This window comes from Canis lupus, chromosome 34 (genome assembly GCF_011100685.1).
Source record: "Canis lupus familiaris isolate Mischka breed German Shepherd chromosome 34, alternate assembly UU_Cfam_GSD_1.0, whole genome shotgun sequence".
Taxonomy (NCBI): Eukaryota; Metazoa; Chordata; class Mammalia; order Carnivora; family Canidae; genus Canis; species Canis lupus.
This window is the reverse complement of record NC_049255.1, coordinates 16,281,850-16,298,962: the sequence shown is the minus strand read 5'-3', so window position 1 is coordinate 16,298,962 and position 17,113 is coordinate 16,281,850. Positions and strand designations below refer to the sequence as shown.

Genomic DNA, 17,113 nt, shown 5'->3' with positions numbered 1-17,113 from the left:
TACTACTCACCTTGGTAAATGTGCTTGATTAGAGCGTTTAGAACAACATAGTAAGATGGAATCATTGTAGCCATTGTTTTTCAGGAAATTATTTGAGACTAAGCTGAAAGCCCTAAACCTAGTAGTCAGGAGAGTATCTGTATGTGTATTCCTCACTGGGGCTCACAGTCCTAAGAGACAGACCTTGACTGTTTTGTCTAATTAGTAGAGGAAGGAGTTGGGACCTAGAAAGGTTGCCTTCTGGTGTTCCGGGTGAATTACCCAGGAGTAGGCAATAGCATTCCTATTACACAGCAGAAGAAACTGAGGCTCAAAGGTCATACAGTTGGTGGCCAAATTCAAACCCAGCTCTCCCTGACTCCTAAGCTCCTACTCCTCATAGTCCCTACAGGATGAGGTGGCCATGGGCATAAAGCAGGATTACCTCAGACTTTTTGTGAATACACACAGAGTCAGCGCTCTAGCCACTGAGTTTGAAGACTCTTGCTCACCTTCATGACTGAGGGGTTGGTTGTTTCCTGGCTGAGAAGTGGACTCAGGACCTTAGAGAAAAATGGAGACCCAAGCTTATGAGAGAAGGAAGCTAGCACTGCCACAGGTCCTCCACCTCTTGTGCAGAAATGGTCTCAGATGCCCTTCACCTGGGCTGGAGTAAGGGGAGGAGGGATTCCCCACCCCTCACAAACACTAAAGGCAGAGATGAAAGTGGCTGTTTTCACACAAGGGCCACTTCTGGTTTTGCTCCCCACCCAGCCACTTGGGAGGGCGTTTCAGCTCCTTCTCAGAACGAAAGTGACGTTGGTTTCTCTGCCGCAAGTGAATGAGGGGCAAAGAGAGGTATCTTCTTTGTTCCTGGAGCCTGCCCTAGAGTTAGCGCAGTGCTCTTCAGAAGATCGAGAGGCGCTGAGCGAGGCAGTGGTCATCTCTGGCGACCCAGTCATGTCCTGGCAGCTCTCTGCAGCGGTGGCGCTCTTCGTGTCCCTGGCTCGTGAGTGACACCCGTGGCTTTCCATGGTGACCTGCTATCTCAGGTCCTATTAAATTCAAATGCACTCTAGTGCGGTGGACCAACGTAGGACAGGACAGACTGCGAACAGCTGTAGGGCTTCAGCTGCTGTGGGTATTCCACTTGGGAATGTCTCCTCCTTACTGCCTGTCTTAGATGCATGGTGCACACCCTTATTTTTTTCCCAAGGGCTTTCACAGTTTGGACTTATTTTCTAGGAGTCTGGAAGAGTAGGTATCCACTCCAGAAGACAGTGACACTATCCCTGGTTCCAAATGGTTTCTGGGCACGGGAGAGTTTTAGAAATCACTTAGATTTAAGAGATGGAGAGAACTGAGCCAGGATTTAGCAATGGGGCTCTTGCTAAGTACATTGTGCCTTGCTTTTCCTGTTTTTCTCAAATGGAAGTGCTATGTTTGCATTATATAAACTGTGAACTGTGAAGATGAATGAGATGTGATCTGACAAATTATGCTGTTTCAGAGGGGTGTAAACCGAGGAGTCAAGATTTTTTTTTTAAACTACCATTATACTTCAGGTCAGAGAAGCTGTCCGGAAAACTGGGCTTTTAATGATTACCTTATGTGCCTACCCCCTCCTGTCGCAAGGAGCATTCTCTCCCTAGGATGTTGAGTCCTCTTGTGTGCTGTTACCTAGTTGCTGATTAGTTCACAATTCCTTCTAGAAGCACTGAGTTGAACATGTGAGGGAACCACATGGCCCTACTAACATGCTTAGTGGGGGATGCAGAGGCACTTGATTGTGACATGAATTGTCAGGAAAGTTGGGTGAAGGGTCAGGCCAGTGTCCTAATCCAGGCTGTTTTACCTCTGCCACATTTTCAGAAATACAGTTTCACATTTTTCTGGAGGCAGAAGGGGAAATCTAAGCAAAGGGTCTCAGTCTAGCAGTACCCTCAGTGACCTGTGTGTGAGCACCAGTTCAGTGGTTGCCAGGTGACCGGCTGATTCAGAAATGTAATGAGTGCTCAATAAATTCCCGGGGAGGTTGAGAGGAAATACCTTCTTCACTGCCCTTTCCTCTCTGAGCTGCAGATTCTCCAGGGTGAGCTGAGTGAATGAAATGTGTAAAGGGACCCTGTTTTCCAGAAGAAGTTACTGAGGCAGGTTAGTGAATTGCTCATGGTTACTCAACTAGCAAGGGGCAGCTGTGAGATTTGCATCCAGGAAGCCTGGTTTCTGGGTCCAAGCTCTGCACTACTGTAATATGGGGCCCTGCATGTGTAGGTTTAGAAATAAACAAGATAATGTATGTTTCTCTTTCATGTGAAAACAAGTCCAGAAGAATCCATACCAGGTCCAGTGTGGGAGCTCATTATCTTGGATCCTCCATCCTATGTATGACTTGGACCTACAAGGTCTTTTCATGGTTCTAAATGTCCGTTGGAGCCCCAACCATCACATACAAGTTGCACGCTGGTCTGAAAAGGAAAACATAAAGGCAATAGAGAGGTCACATAGGTGATAGAGCCCCCTTCAAGCAGCATTCTTGGAAAGCCCACATAACCCTACCTCTTCTCTTGCTTTGGCTCAAATGCAGTCACACATTCCCACACAGCTGGAAAGGAGTCTTGGAGGTAGTGTTCTTTATTCCAGGCAGCAAGGGCTCAGCTTAAGTTTGTGGTTCTGTTACTAAGGAAAAGGGGGAGGCTGGATTTGGGAGTAGCTAGCCAGCAGTCTATGCCATGGGACTGGAGCCACTTCTGTTCTCCAAATCTCAAGTCCCACAAGAAAGTAGCAGAGGTAAGATTTGCATCTTTTTGCTAATAGATGGAAGTTTAAATCGTGAAACTGGAAACAGAATCTAAGAGCCCACCCTTGCTGTCTCACACATCCAGAAACAGTCTTCCTGCTGCGCCCAGCCGGGGCTGCCTCTGCTGCCAGGGGAGGTACTAGAGAAAGCATTTGGGGGCTAAATTCAGTTCCCTGCCCCTCGGTGTGGTCATGGGGTTCCATTTACTTCCCATTTACTTCCTAACTGTGTTCCCAACTGCAGACAAAGTGTAGCCTCCAAGACCAGCCAGGCCTGTCCCCAGCTCACCTCTCACCTCAGCTTCCTCCTTCTTATGTTCCATCATGCTTACCCCCTTGCTTTTCTCCAGATCTACCAGGCTCTGAAGACCCTGTGTCTTTTCACATACTTTTCCTCCTACCTGGGATACCACTTACTTTCTTGTCTGCCTAAAGAATTTGTCTTGGTGTTGGATTTCCTACACTACCTCATTGCACTCAGGGCCTCCTTCTATAATAACACTTGTCACACCAAGGAATGTGGTCCACTTATGTGTCTATCTCACAAGGCGTTGAACCCCTAAAAACAAAGACTCAGTGCCTGGCATGGAGCTTGGTTCAGAAGAAGCTCCTATATATCTGTTGAACAGGGTGCAGCAGGGAAACCAAACAAAGGCTATGTGGGAAGGATCAGCCATATGGGAAGTACCTAGAGAAAAAGCCCTTGCATGGTCACAGACTTGGCTGATGAGTCATCTCTCAGCTCCTTCTATGGACTGTAGGGGAATCCAAACCTCACACTTCTTCCTGCAGCTCATCATCTAGAAGAGTCCAAACAATGGGTTTAGGTTCTGGGGTACTTGTTTGCTGAGTCTCCTGAATCCTGGGGAGAAGATGCTAGGGGTTTCAGGGTGGCTTGACAAATCAGCATGTGAATTCCAGGGCTGTGTTCTTTTGAGGAAAGGAAGGGTTGAGACAGATTCTGAGTTATGCCTTGTCCTTACTTCTGCCTGCCACCTTCTTTGTGGGTCTCAGACAGACCTATGAATTTAACTAAACCTTTACAGAGTCAAAGGTCCTGTTTAAGAACTGTGACCCAATTTTGACAAAGATTGGTCATATATGTGTGGTCATATACATAGACTTCATAAAACAGAGTATTTTTCAGAGCATTATTTCTAATAAATACCTAACATATGAACTTTCTAAAATGTATGCACAGCATACCACTCCTGTCAGTTTTCCATCTAATTACCTGCCCATCTTTTATACCCACACACTTTTACAGGGAGATGGGAAGGGGAGGGGAGAGGCCACAGAGGGGAAGGAGAAGACCATTAGAACAATATTTCCCAGTGCTATCTGGGAACACACTGGTTCAATCTGTAACACACTCTGACACTTTTGGTCCAGCTACCTGCTGGTCCAGGCTTCTGCCTACCACAAAGCCACACACCATATCAAGACACCATGACTGCCATCAACTCCAGCCACTCCACAAATATTTCCTGCACACCAAGTATATCTTGATGGGTACCATGAGTCATCTTGTCCTATTTGGGATGCTGTGCATTCATGAATGATCGATGTGCTTTTCCTCTCTTGTTTGACTTCATTTATCATTATTGAGAGAGGACTTTTAATTACATTATGAGGAAGGCTCCCCCTTTCAAAGGGTGTGTTACTTAGTTGAGGATATTCTACTCAGTTCAGAAAGTTTTGCCTTAGCTCATAAACATAAGCCATAAGCCATGCACAAGTGGGATTTTTGTCAAGGATCTAATGATCCCCCTGAAGAGAACAAAAGGCAAGTAGTTTCCAGTCTCCCAGAGTTCTCTACAGCAATCTTTGCTCACCACTACAAGATATTCCTGGAGAGCACATCTGGGAATGAGTTCTCTTTCTCCATAGTAATAGTATAAACTTAATGGGGTTTCTGTTGGGGTCATGACTGAGGAACCAGCAACTCAGGTTTAGCCCAAATAAATTGTGAGAACAAATCTTCCACTGTCAACTGTCTTAACAATCTGGAAAGGAAAAATCTTGCTCCAAGTTCTACAGTGTAGGTATGAATTATGCATACAGTGATTATATGAAAGCTTACAAGGAAAACCTACAGCCCATAAGATCCACAATTCTCAAGTACCAAACATTTAAAAGTATCCAAATGAACATTTTAGACACAAAAAAGGACCATTTAGCAATAGTCTAACATAACTTAATGTCATTAATAAGCCTTTCCTAAAGGTTATTCAAGGCAATTTGAACTGACGCATTTGTCTTTCTCATTTTTCAAGTCAGCTGCGCAGAAATGATTCATAAGCTTTACTACTGGGCTTGAAGTGAGAACTTTCCTTCTGGAAAATAATCACTATTTTATCATATAAGCTTTTGAAAGCCTCACCAAAGACCACCATTATGAGGGTCTGGTGATATGGGATTCCTGGAGAAGCACCCCACTCTTTTCTGCTTTTGTATCTTCTCTCACCATTCTTCCCAGTGATGCACATCACCTCCACCCACCCCAAATCTAAGGGCAGGCTTTGGTTTAGACAGGAGCTCAAGTGTCACCTCCAAAATTTACTTGGTGTCTCACCTCCAGAACATACTAGTTGTGGGATTATGGTCAAGTTGATGGGACTTTTCTAAATCTGAGTTCCCTCATCTGAAAAGTTGATAAAGATAGAACCCATCAGAAAATTTTTGAGAGGAGTTGGAAAAAGATGATCCTTGACCTGAGGCCTGCCACTTAGTAAGTGTCCATTAACTTGGATGTTTTATAGTTATTATTACAGGAAAAGTAATCACTTAGAAATGTAATAAATGAAAGAGGGAGATAGTAAAGGAATTTATGGATGATTTTGATTAGATATGAACTTCAGTACTCTTTAAACACCAACATAGAGTGATCTCCTTCCCTTTTGCCTGTGTTTTGCCAAGTCACTGGCCGGCCAGCACCAGGGATTCCCAGCTCCCCTGAGTATAAATACAATGGGCAAATACAATGAAACCATAGCATTCAATAGACAGAGCCATCTCTCAGATACCTGATAATAAACTCTCAAGGAACATCATCTGCATTTTGCTCAGCTTTCTGATTTGCTATGGGCTTGGGAAGAGGCAAGGATAGAACTATTCTGTTTGAAAAAGAGCCAGAGACCTTCCACCCTTAAGGAATGTCCTAGGAGAGAACCTGTGACAATAACATACACTATAGGTATGCTTGATGGTCTAGCAAAGCTTCACTTAAACCAATTTGTTTGAGCTTTATAATAATCCAAGGTCTACCATGCTATTATCCTCATTTACCCATCCAGTTATCTATTCATCCAATTCATATGCACTGAATACTTTCTATGTGTAAGTACTGGTGGTGAAAAAAAAATACAATCTCCACCTTGATGTTGTTTTTAATCTAGTGGGAGAGATGCACAGTCAACAAATAAACCAACAAATAAACATATAATCAGGACTATTATTCTGCTAATATACCCTGTGTGGCCAGGCTTACTATTAAATATGTTAATACCATCCCCTTATATAATTACTAGTTGTGATTAGTGCAGTGCAGGCAATGAATATAACACTGTGTTGGGGAATTATGGGGTGGGGAGCTATTTTATATAAAAATGACAGGGAAGACTCTCTGAAGAGCTGGCATTTAAGTCAAACTATGAAGGACTGCCTACCAGATGCATCACAGTAATTATGGCTTAATTTTCTTTCCTACTTGAGAAAGCCTGGTGATGTAAAGAAATGACAGGAAATGGTCTATCTTTACAAAAACTGACAGCAAAATAAAAAAATGCAAGGGAAACAAATCTCCCATCATTGGAAGTAACTATGCATAGACTGGATGAACACATGGAAATATTCATAGATATAATTCACATATCACATAGGATTTGGACTAGATGATTATTAAGACCCCTTTTGAAACTAGGATTGTATGATTGATTGTTTGCAAACTACATAATTCTATGTAAGTCTTTTTTTACCACATTGATGCTCTCCAGTTCCATCAGGGCATTACAGCAACACCCCACCCAGGAACACTCTCCATCCAGAACTATCTGGATTCACATTGGAAGATGGGGAATGAAAGGGCATCAATGCTTAGATATTTAGCTAAGCATGACCACTTTGTGGTGCTAGTACCACACCCCATACAGACAAAGGGGCTGGACACAGAAGAATATCTGTAGTATGATCACAACCCTGTAAGAAACACGAGTACAACCCAAACTTTTAAATTGTGGCCTTGTGGTAGAATTGTTGGCGATCTTCACTTCATTGTTATACTCTTATAAATTTCACCCAAATCTAAATATATACATATTCTTCATTAAAAGTAAATAAGCATGTTTGAAAATCATACAATAAGTCATATTTATCTTCAAAAAACTTAAAAGTAGGGGGCTCCCTGGGTGGCTCAGCAGTTTGGTGCCTGCCATTGGCTCATGGAGTGATCCTGGGATCCCAGGATCTGGTCCTGTGTCAGGCTCCTTGCGTGGAGCCTGCTTCTCCCTCTGCCTGTGTCTCTGCCTCTCTCTCTCTCTCTCTCTCTCTCTGTCTCTCTGTCTCTCATGAATAAATAAATAAAATCTTAAAAAAAAAAAGACTTAAAAGTAGAGCCACCATGTGATCATGTGATCCAGCAATTACATTTCTGAATATATATATGGAAGCAATAAAGTTACTATCTCAAAGAGAAAAGTAAATAAATAAATAAATTTTAATTTGTAGTGAAGAAATTCACTTTGGGGTGGGGAAGGGACTCACTAATGTGAGTTCTTAGCATGGTAACATTTTGTTTCCTAATTTGCAGTGATTTTGCATTATGGCAGTCAAATAAGAGCAAAAATGTTTCCAGAAACTGTGGACTTTCAACCTACAACAGCAGCAACAGTACGGGCCACAGCAAAACCTTTCCTGCATCTAACTAACCAAGTACCTAGCCAAACTTTAGCAGCAAGATCAATGGATGGTCATATCGCCTCTCAAAGAGCTGCCACAACCTCCAGCTCTGAGCCCCCAACCACACATACAACAGTAAAAACTCTAGTAACAACTTCCTTGGTAACTGCAAACAGCACCCCATCTAGCAGCCCAATAATCTACACCCTAGTCACTACCATCGTCACACCCAATAACTCAAACACAGCTGCTCCAGTCACTGAGGCTACAATTGGCCCTAGTGCAGACCCAGGTTCACTGCCAACCACCAGCACTCCATTGGCCCATACAACAAGAACCAACCCCTCAACTCTCAGCCACAAAACTAGGAAAACCACCCATTTTGGTAACCAGACCACCCTTCCAGCAACTTTGTCCACCTCAACACATAAGAGCACATCCAGTCACAAGTCTGCTCAATCCACTCATGCCCCGGGACCAACCACAGCAGCACACAACACCACCCAAACGGCCTCACCTGCCACCCCAGCTTCTGGGCCCACTCTTGCACCTCAGCCTTCATCACCCAAGACTGGAATTTATCAAGTTCTAAATGGAAGCAGGCTCTGCATCAAAGCAGAGATGGGGATAGAGCTTATGGTTCAAGACACAAAGTCGGTAAGTTGGGGCCATACGACTGTAATACTGTCTTCAAAAAGTTTGAGTTCAGTGTGTCTCGCTAAGATTAAATATTCCCCTGCATCTTGTGTCTTTTGATGAAAAAAAAAAAAAAAGCTGCAAGCTCCTCTTTCTCCAAGGTGCTCCATTAAAAGATGAATCTGGGGCAGCCTGGGTAGCTCAGCAGTTTGGTTCCGCCTTCGGCCCAGGGCCTGATCCTAGAGATCCGAGATCGAGTCCCATGTCCGGCTCCCTGCAGGGAGCCTGCTTCTCCCTCTGCCTGTGTCTCTGCCTCTCTCTCTCTCTCTCTCTCTCTCTCTCTCTGCGTGTGTCTCTCATGAATAAATAAATAAATCTTTTTTAAAAAAGATGAATCTGTTTTAGAATACATATAAAAATGAAAACTGATAATGATTGGCTGGATGAAGACAGACAGCAAAATTGTAACTATGCATACCTCTCACTTTTTAGCCAACATGGGAGGAGTGTTGGGGTGTGTTCAGTGGTGACCCCAGCTGGACCATACCCCTCCTGATGACTTCAGGCCTCAGCAACTTTCCTGTGAAGTGAAGGGTTTGGCTTACATGGTCCATGGTTCCAGCCAGCTGTGACATTAGTATCACAAGTCCAGGTTAACAAGAAGATTAGATGGGATGGGAGTGGGGTTAAGATGATTTGACTACTAAAGGAATCACTGTAAAAATAATACTTTGTTTTTCCACAAAGGTTTTGTGAAACCTCCGCATTCAGGTTTTCATTTGAAACAGAAGTACATTAGACAGCAAGGCCTTTCCTATAGTACCCTGTAACATGCTTAATTTAACAAAAATTAAATTCCATGCAGTCTATCAGGAATAGACTGGCTATAAATGATCGATTGAGGAACTCTTCCTGTGGGAGAACTCTTTCTTTAAAAAATCTTTTGAACATAGTTTAGGAATGAGAGGTGTTTTTTAGGGACTTTGAAATTTTCACATGACTTGAGTCTCAGGCTCACTTACTAGCCTGTGCTTCTGGTTCCCTAGCTAGAGTTTTCGTCTACTTCTCATTGATCTGCTCTATTTTATTTGGTTTAGGTTTTTTCACCTCAGAGATACTTCAACATCGACCCCAATGCAACCCAAACTTCTGGGAACTGTGGCTCCCAAAAATCCAACCTCCTTTTGAATTTCCAGGGTGGATTTGTGAATCTCACATTTTTGAAGGTAAGGGCTGAGCTCTTTCATACTAACTGGCTCTAGCATTGCTTTCCCTATTCCTCACCCTGGGACCCAGTGGTGCAACTCCACACTTGACTTTAAGTTCCAAAGGAAATAGATGTCAGAGCCTTTTGAGATATTCCCTGATAAGAAAGAAGGGCATGGAGATGGAGAGGAAGGAAGTGTCGACATCTTATGTTTACCTTCTTCCCCCTTCAGCCTCCTCTGTGCAGCCCAAGAAGGGCTTCAATGCCTCTTAGGGGAGACTTGGCCTTGGGGAACCCAGCCACAGGTGCCCTTTGCAAACCATCCAAAGGAGGAAGTTGTACAGATCAACAGGCCCATTGAAACTCCCAGTGCACACACAGAAATAGGATTATTATAAGACCAAGTCAAATGTCACAATAGGTTCTTTCCAAATGCAGCAGGCAAAATTCAGGGACTAACCACACACTGGGTTTTTCAGATGGTATTACAAAAGGGGTAGACAACAGAGTGGAGTAGAGAGACTATGGACATGAGATTAGAGAGTCTTGGCTGAAATTTGACTCTGTCACTTGTTCTCCCTATGACATCAGGCAGGCAATTTAACCTGTTTGAGCTTTATTTTAACACTTGAGAAATGGGGAAAGGGAATTAAAGATCACCTGTGTAAAAAGCATTGTCCAGTACTTGGAAAGCAGATGTTCAATAGCCAGTAGCTATGATTACAATGACTCGAGTGGATAAATATCTTGGGGATACAATGTTGGTCACCCCACTCTCAAAGGAGAGATTTGTCCCAGCTTCTCCTGAAGTGTCATTCAAATAGGCCGAGTAAGAGCTGGGAAGGAGGTGCCAAGAGGACATTTGCAGCTGGGACTTGGTGTGGGCTTCCTTCTTAACCTGTCCAGTGTGACCCCTAAGTTAGAGGGGTCTTGAGTAGCAGAGCTTGGAGAGGAATGAGCATAGACATTGCCATGAAACAAGTCAATATTGGCTCTCAGCCATAGTACTTATCAGCCACACAATTTTGGACTGGTGGAGGCACATTTTCTTGTCTATAAAATGGAAATAATTACATCTCCTAGTGGGATCCTTGGGAGAATCAGAAATGGCGTATGTAAATGGTCTTGCACAGTGCTTGACACCTAACAATGTTCAATAAAGGGTGTTGATGTTCTTAACTTGGTGTCCAAGGCTTTATCTTCCTTGTGCATATGGTTTTCCTTGAGGTAGAAATACACTTGAGAAGCCAGAGGTTTGCTTTCAGTATCAAATGGGCAAAACATTCTCTCTCACACCAGAACATTCTGGGCAGAATATGTTCTCTACCACTGGACAGCTAAGGTAAAACCTACAAAGGGGCCTGAAATTCTTCTAAAGTCACTTCAGCAAAAGGGCAGAGGGTTCAGGCACAAGTATTTATGCTTCAGTTCAAAGCTTGATTCCACCCAGATTACTGCTTGTGTGAGTAACTGTCTGAGGGAAGGCATCAGAAAACTCCAGTGTTTGTCTGTAGCACGCAGTGGCCACTGCCTTAGGCAGGCCTGCAAGTTTCTTTGGCACCCTTCAATGTCTCTTTTTGCTCCTCTCCTCTGTCTCCTGATGCCCTATATGCCTGCCCTTCCAATGCCTTCAGGCTGGATTCTGTTTGACCAAACTCCACCCAAAGGTTGAACCCCTACCTTTCTGCAAATCTCTGTGCCTCCAGAAGTATGGGTAGGAAATGAATACTGAGATAGAGCTAGATGGAGCAGCAGGGCCTTCTCTCCCTCCACCCATTTTCTGGAAGGAGCAAGAAGAGCCACTAGCTGTGGCCCCAAGCTTGCAATAGATGCTTTGCCTAGGTCCTGCCAACCAAATTCACCTTATTCATTTCATTCCCCAGCACCAGTTTCTCAAGCAGCTGACCTTAGCTCTACAACATGAGAAAAGCAAAGAAGCTTATAGAAAGTAAATTTTCCCACCAGCCTGAGTCCTTCAGGAGAATTTCCATATTTTAAAAGAGAACTTGTTTAAGCTAAAATGGTGGCCACAAACCCAAGGATTACAGGGACTAAGCATAGAGCTTAATGAAAGAAGTAGGCTAATAAAATTTTTTTTTTTCCTAGAAACAGGCAGTCTTTCTTTTTTATTTTCCCACTTTTGGTGAAGACTTCATCTTCCCATTAAGTCTGCATAAGGAAAACATGGAGTAATGAGATGACGGAGGCAAGCCTCAGAAGTGAGGAGACACAAGGGTGGGGTAGGGAGTGCCCATCCTCCCCAGAGGGGCAGCCACTCGTCAGCTCTGGCTGGCAGTGTCCGTGGCTGGCCGGCATCTCCCCCTGGGGACTTTCACTGTCCTTCACAGTGGACATTCATTCCGGATGATGGGGTATACATTCTGAGTGGCTGCTACCCTACTATGTCAGTTGTCAAATATTTTACATATTACCTCTCTTGGGTGGTAACAAGAAACCAGTGTTATCAGATCTCCTGACTGTTCAAGACAAGGCAGAAATATCCAGATCTTTTTATTTTTAAATGTTGGCAACACATTTTTTTTTGAAGACTTGAAAAGTGCTGGCCCAACAGAACACAGTTGTAAGCCAGATTTGACCTGTGGGCACTCTGCCCTAACTGGTGGTCTGTGTCAAATGCATTTAGGCAGGAAAGCCATCTAGTTTCTTCCGCAGGAGAAATGGCTTCAGCAATACTGTCAGCCACTTTTCAAAATGTTGCTTCCTTCTAGACCAGTGCTTTTCAACAGCAGCGGTATTAATATTTGGGGCCAGATAAGTCTGTGATGGGGGCTACCTTGTGCCTTGTACGATATTGAACAGTATACCTGGCCTCCACTTGCTGGATGCCAGTAACAACACCCAGCTCCAAGGTGACAACCCCAAATATTTTCAGACGTTGCCAAATGTCCCCTGGGGGGGACAATCACCCCTGGCCAAGAACTACTGCTCTAGAGAAAAAGAGTCTTGGAAAATAGTTTATGTTAGTTACAACATAATAAATGTTATGAGAACCAAATTGTAGAATGGTAAATGGATGCTGGTGAGCAAGCCTGAATTAACAGTTTATTAATAGGAATTTACTGAGCACCTATGTGTCCCAAACACTGAACCAGACATTATGGGAGTAAATAAAATAAATATATGCTATAGTTTCAGGTTTCAAAACATGTACAATAATTTGTAATTTTTTAATTGAAATATTGCCAATAATAGAAACATAAAGGAAAACTTGCATCCCGAACTGTTCCTTCACAGTTCATTTCATTCCCGTGTCATTTCTATGTGGCCATGGACAAGTCACCAGTTCTGTTTCCGAGCCTGTTTCCTCCTCTATAAGATGGGGCCAACCACTACCTATTTTGTTGGGCTGCTGTGAAGGTGAACCAGTCCATCATATGTGGTAATGCTGAGTGTGGCGTCTGGCCCATAACGGGGTTAGGAGAGGTAGGTTTCCTTTCTCATTTCTCTCATTTCATTTTTTAAAGAACTGAAAACCTTTCTATGTCAGGGTCTCATTTGATTAAGGTAACAAACTGAAAGTCCTTCAGGCCCTCCAGGTGCAAGATAAATATACCTCCCTACCCCCGCACCCCACAGCTTCCTTCCTGCTAGGAGAGTTTGTTTTAGAAGATCTTTCAGTAACTTTGTGTAGAGTTAATTTTTCCATGCTCAGCACTACCTCTTTCTCATCCACCTGGCTGTCAGGGCAGCTTAAGGTTTCCAGCCCTGACTCTGGGATGGGACGTGGAAGAGATCAGTGGTCTGGGCGTGCCAGGGTAGGGAGGTGAGGGGGGGGCTGGAGTGGAGGGTGCGCTCTGGGGGTAGGAGGGTGCACTCTGAGCCAGGCAATGTTCTGGCCTGCCCAGCCAACATCTGATAAGCTAATGCTGCCCACTGCCCTGCTGCTTACCCAGAACCTTGCAGGGGTATTTGGAGCCCTCTTAACTTACAGATTCCTGAGAATTGCTATCAACGTTCAAATGTGAACACCCTCAGAATGCACTATGTAGAGCTTCCCTGGTATGCTGTGTTATTTCATGCCCCATTTTCCCCTATGCTTTTCCCTCTGCCTGGAATGCCCTCTCCCACCCCTCAGCCCCTTGTGCATTCATGCTTTAAGACAGGCTCCATTATCTTTACCCTGTGAAATCTCCCCACTGCCCCAGGCCCCACCTCCATCCCAGGTAAAACTGGGAGACTTTCTTCTTTTGGTTTCCCAACCTTCCACTGGTTATCCCCTGACCTCCCTTAACTGCACATTTTGCTGTCCTGAAGGTGTGTCTGTGATTTATTCCTGGTGCCCAGCCCTGACTTTGTACATAGCATATCTTTAGCAAATTGTTGAATGAGGTAAGGAATCCATAAAGGAATGAATCTAAATTTCACAGAGACTCTTGGCCAAACTGCCAAATAGTAGACCAGCAGCTCCAAAGAAACGGCCTCTTTGGCTTCCCATTGCTATATACAGAGCAAAGGTTTCTTGTCATAGAACACAACATAGAACACAACAACACCGAGCAAAAAGGCCTGATTGATGTTGAAGAGAAAATCCACATCCTGAACATCTGTGACTATGACACTCCCACAATGCATTTTGCTGAAATGGGCAAATGCCCTTCTTGGGCAGGTCAATTGGCTGGTTTGCTTTGGACTTGGTCCTTTGTTAAGGAAGATGTTTAGGACCCTTGGGGAATTAGGACCCCTCTGACGAGATATTGCAGAGCTCTTAGATACTGGCAATGAGAAGCCACTGTGTCAGCATCCCATCGGTTGAATGGTGAGATGGGACTCCAGCAAGTGGTCCATTCAAATGGGCACATTGTAAGTGCTGAAGTGCCACATTTAGCTGTTAGAAGTCCTTAGCCCCTTTTGACAATGCTGATAGGTTCACAAACGATTTTCACTTTGTTTTCAAGAATCTGACATGATAGATCTTTGTTGCTTTCCAACCTGAACCCCAAATGTGAAAAACATCTGGCAGAGAATCACTTTGTGGGCATCAGAGGAGAAAGCAGATACTATAAACTGCATAATGAATAGCCTGTAATTTCCCTCGCACTTTGGGTTAAGTGTGACATCTGCTTGAAGCTCCCAAACCCTCCACCCCTTCCTCTGTACCCACCTGTCTCTCATCCCCCAGAGCTGAGGTTTAGGCTCTGTTTCTTTAATCAGTAGGGTTGTCGAAGCTTAACTTCCTTGCTCTCTCTTTCTATTTGTGGTAGATCTGAGCTCTAAGAAATAGACAAAAAAATGATCATTTGAGCTCAATGAGACAGGTTTACTGGGAAGGGGCAATCTAATTTATTATCACTGTTGTGAATAACACTGGTCAAAATTTGAGTGAAGACTGTAATAAGTTTTTTTACATGGATGTCTTCGGTTCATCTTCACATCAAACGGAGAGAGTAATTTTGTTATAATTTTCCCCATCCTACTAATTACAAAAATTAGACTTTTGTAATGTTCTCAAAGATTTGACAACTCAAACTAGGTCACATAGGAACAAAAAGAAATTTTTTAATTGGCATTAAAAAATTCTTAGCAAAGCTTTGTTCTCCCAAAGAGAAGGTTAACCACTCTCTTTATATTTCTTTTACTTTTTAATTTTTAAATTCCTTATTTAAATTCAATTTAAATTCAATTTAGTTAATAACATATACTATATTATTGGTTTGAGGGGTAGAATTTAGTGATTCATCGGTTGCATATAATACCCAGTGCTCATCACATCATGTGTGCTCCTTGATGCCCATCCCTCAGTTATCCCCACTCACCTCCCCTCTAGCAACCCTCAGTTTGTTTCCTAGAGTTCAATGTCTCTTATGCTTTACTTCCCTCTCAATTTTCATCTTATTTTATTTGTGATTTATCTGTGATTTCCTGACTTGTTAATTTTAGCCGTTCTGACTGGTGTGAGGTATATCTCTTTGTGGTTTTGATTTGGATTTCCCTGATGCTGAGTGATATTGAGCATTTTTTCATGTGTCTGTTGGCCATTTGTATGTCTTCTTTGGAGAAATGTCCGTTCATGTCTACTGCCCATTTCTTAACTGGATTTTTTATTATTTTGACTGTTGAGTTTGATAAGTTCTTTATAGATTTTAGATACTAGGCCTTTATCTGATATGTTGTTTGCAAATACCTTCTCCCATTCCATAGTTTGCCTTTTAGTTTTGTTGACTATTTCCTTTGCTGTACAAAACCCTTTTATATTGATGAAGTCCCAATAGTTGGTTTTTGGTTTTGTTTTAGCCGAGTGATTTGTTCTGCAACTTTGTTTTCCATTGATGGTGGGGAACAGGAGTTAACAAGCTGTGGCCCCCAGGTCAAATTCAGACAGCTACCAAAAAATGTAGAGTCTGAAGCCTAAGAATTACTTTTACATTTTTAAATGGCCGGGGGTGGTGGTGGTAGACAATATTATGTGGCACCTGAAAATTATATGAAGGTCAAATTTTAGTGTCCATAAATGAAGGTTTTGGTAGGTGCTATTTGACAAACATGGCCACACTCGCTTATGTACATGTTGTCTTTGGCTGCTTCTGTGCTACAATGGCAGGATTGAGTATCAGCTACACAGAATCACAAAGCCTAAAATATTTATCATCTGGCTCTTTACATAAACAAACTTGCCAATCCCTTTTATAGAATAAACCAGCCCTACTACCATTCACATTATGCCAAATTCTAAACTTCTGAGTCTAAAAATAAATGTTTTTCTCTAGTTTAAATAGAAGACAATTTCAGAGTGCCTGGCTGGCTCTTTCAGTGGAGTATGACTCTTGATCTCGCTCAGGGTTGTGAGTTTGAGCCCCACGTTGGTTGTAGAAATTAGTTAAAAAGAAAAAGACAATTTTATTTCTATTCTACTATTTCTATTTCAAAACTTTACAGAAAAATTGGGCACAATTATCTAGATAAAACTCATTTAGTATCAGTAGCATAAATTATATAAAATTTGGAATCTCAAGGAAAATAAACATCTGCTTGCACTTTTGTTTACATGAGTCACCTAACAAATGATTTTCCTTTATCATAACCATAGACATCAGCTCAGAACCCAGGAAACATTTGGCTAATAGAAGGAAACTGGATATGGGCTCCGGACTCTATCCTGTCATGCCATTAAGGTGAATTCACAGTGAATGTGAGCACTCTGCCATCTGCTTTGGAAAGCCCCCCTTTTGGCCTTAGCCCTATATAGCACTGGTTCTTGGGGAGCAGAAATGGCCCTTCCTATCAAGACTGGCTTCATGAGCATGTAACTTATGTAGTCGGCCGGGCCCATGCTTGGTTTAAGCTTTGCTGTCCCCTCTTGAAATTCTTCAATGACTTTTGAACAGGAAATCCTATATTTTTGTTTTACAGTAGGCACCACAGATTATGTAGCTGGTCCTGCTTCCAATAGATGGCTAAATATGAACAACTGCATTTCAGGGAATGTGAAAGAAAGTTCTAGTGCAACAAATTGTTTGTCCATACCCACATATCCCATAGAGGAAAGTGTAGGGCAGGATCCTGTAGACCAGATTTTGCTTTGTGTCACTTACAAACAATGTGAGTTAGAGATAGATTCTTAACTCCTCTGAGTCTCTT

General features: G+C 42.9%; 1 protein-coding gene across 1 annotated transcript in view; it reads left to right on the top strand.

Annotated features, from left to right (window-relative positions):
- Positions 1-763: 763 nt before the first annotated feature.
- LAMP3 (lysosomal associated membrane protein 3) overlaps positions 764-17,113 on the top strand; it is a 35,284-nt gene continuing 18,934 nt past the window's right edge. The window contains exons 1-3 of the mRNA XM_038583490.1: positions 764-988; positions 7,586-8,331; positions 9,408-9,536. Coding sequence (XP_038439418.1) covers positions 940-988; positions 7,586-8,331; positions 9,408-9,536 — 924 coding nt within the window. The 5' untranslated portion in view covers positions 764-939. The remainder of the gene's footprint in view (positions 989-7,585; positions 8,332-9,407; positions 9,537-17,113) is intronic.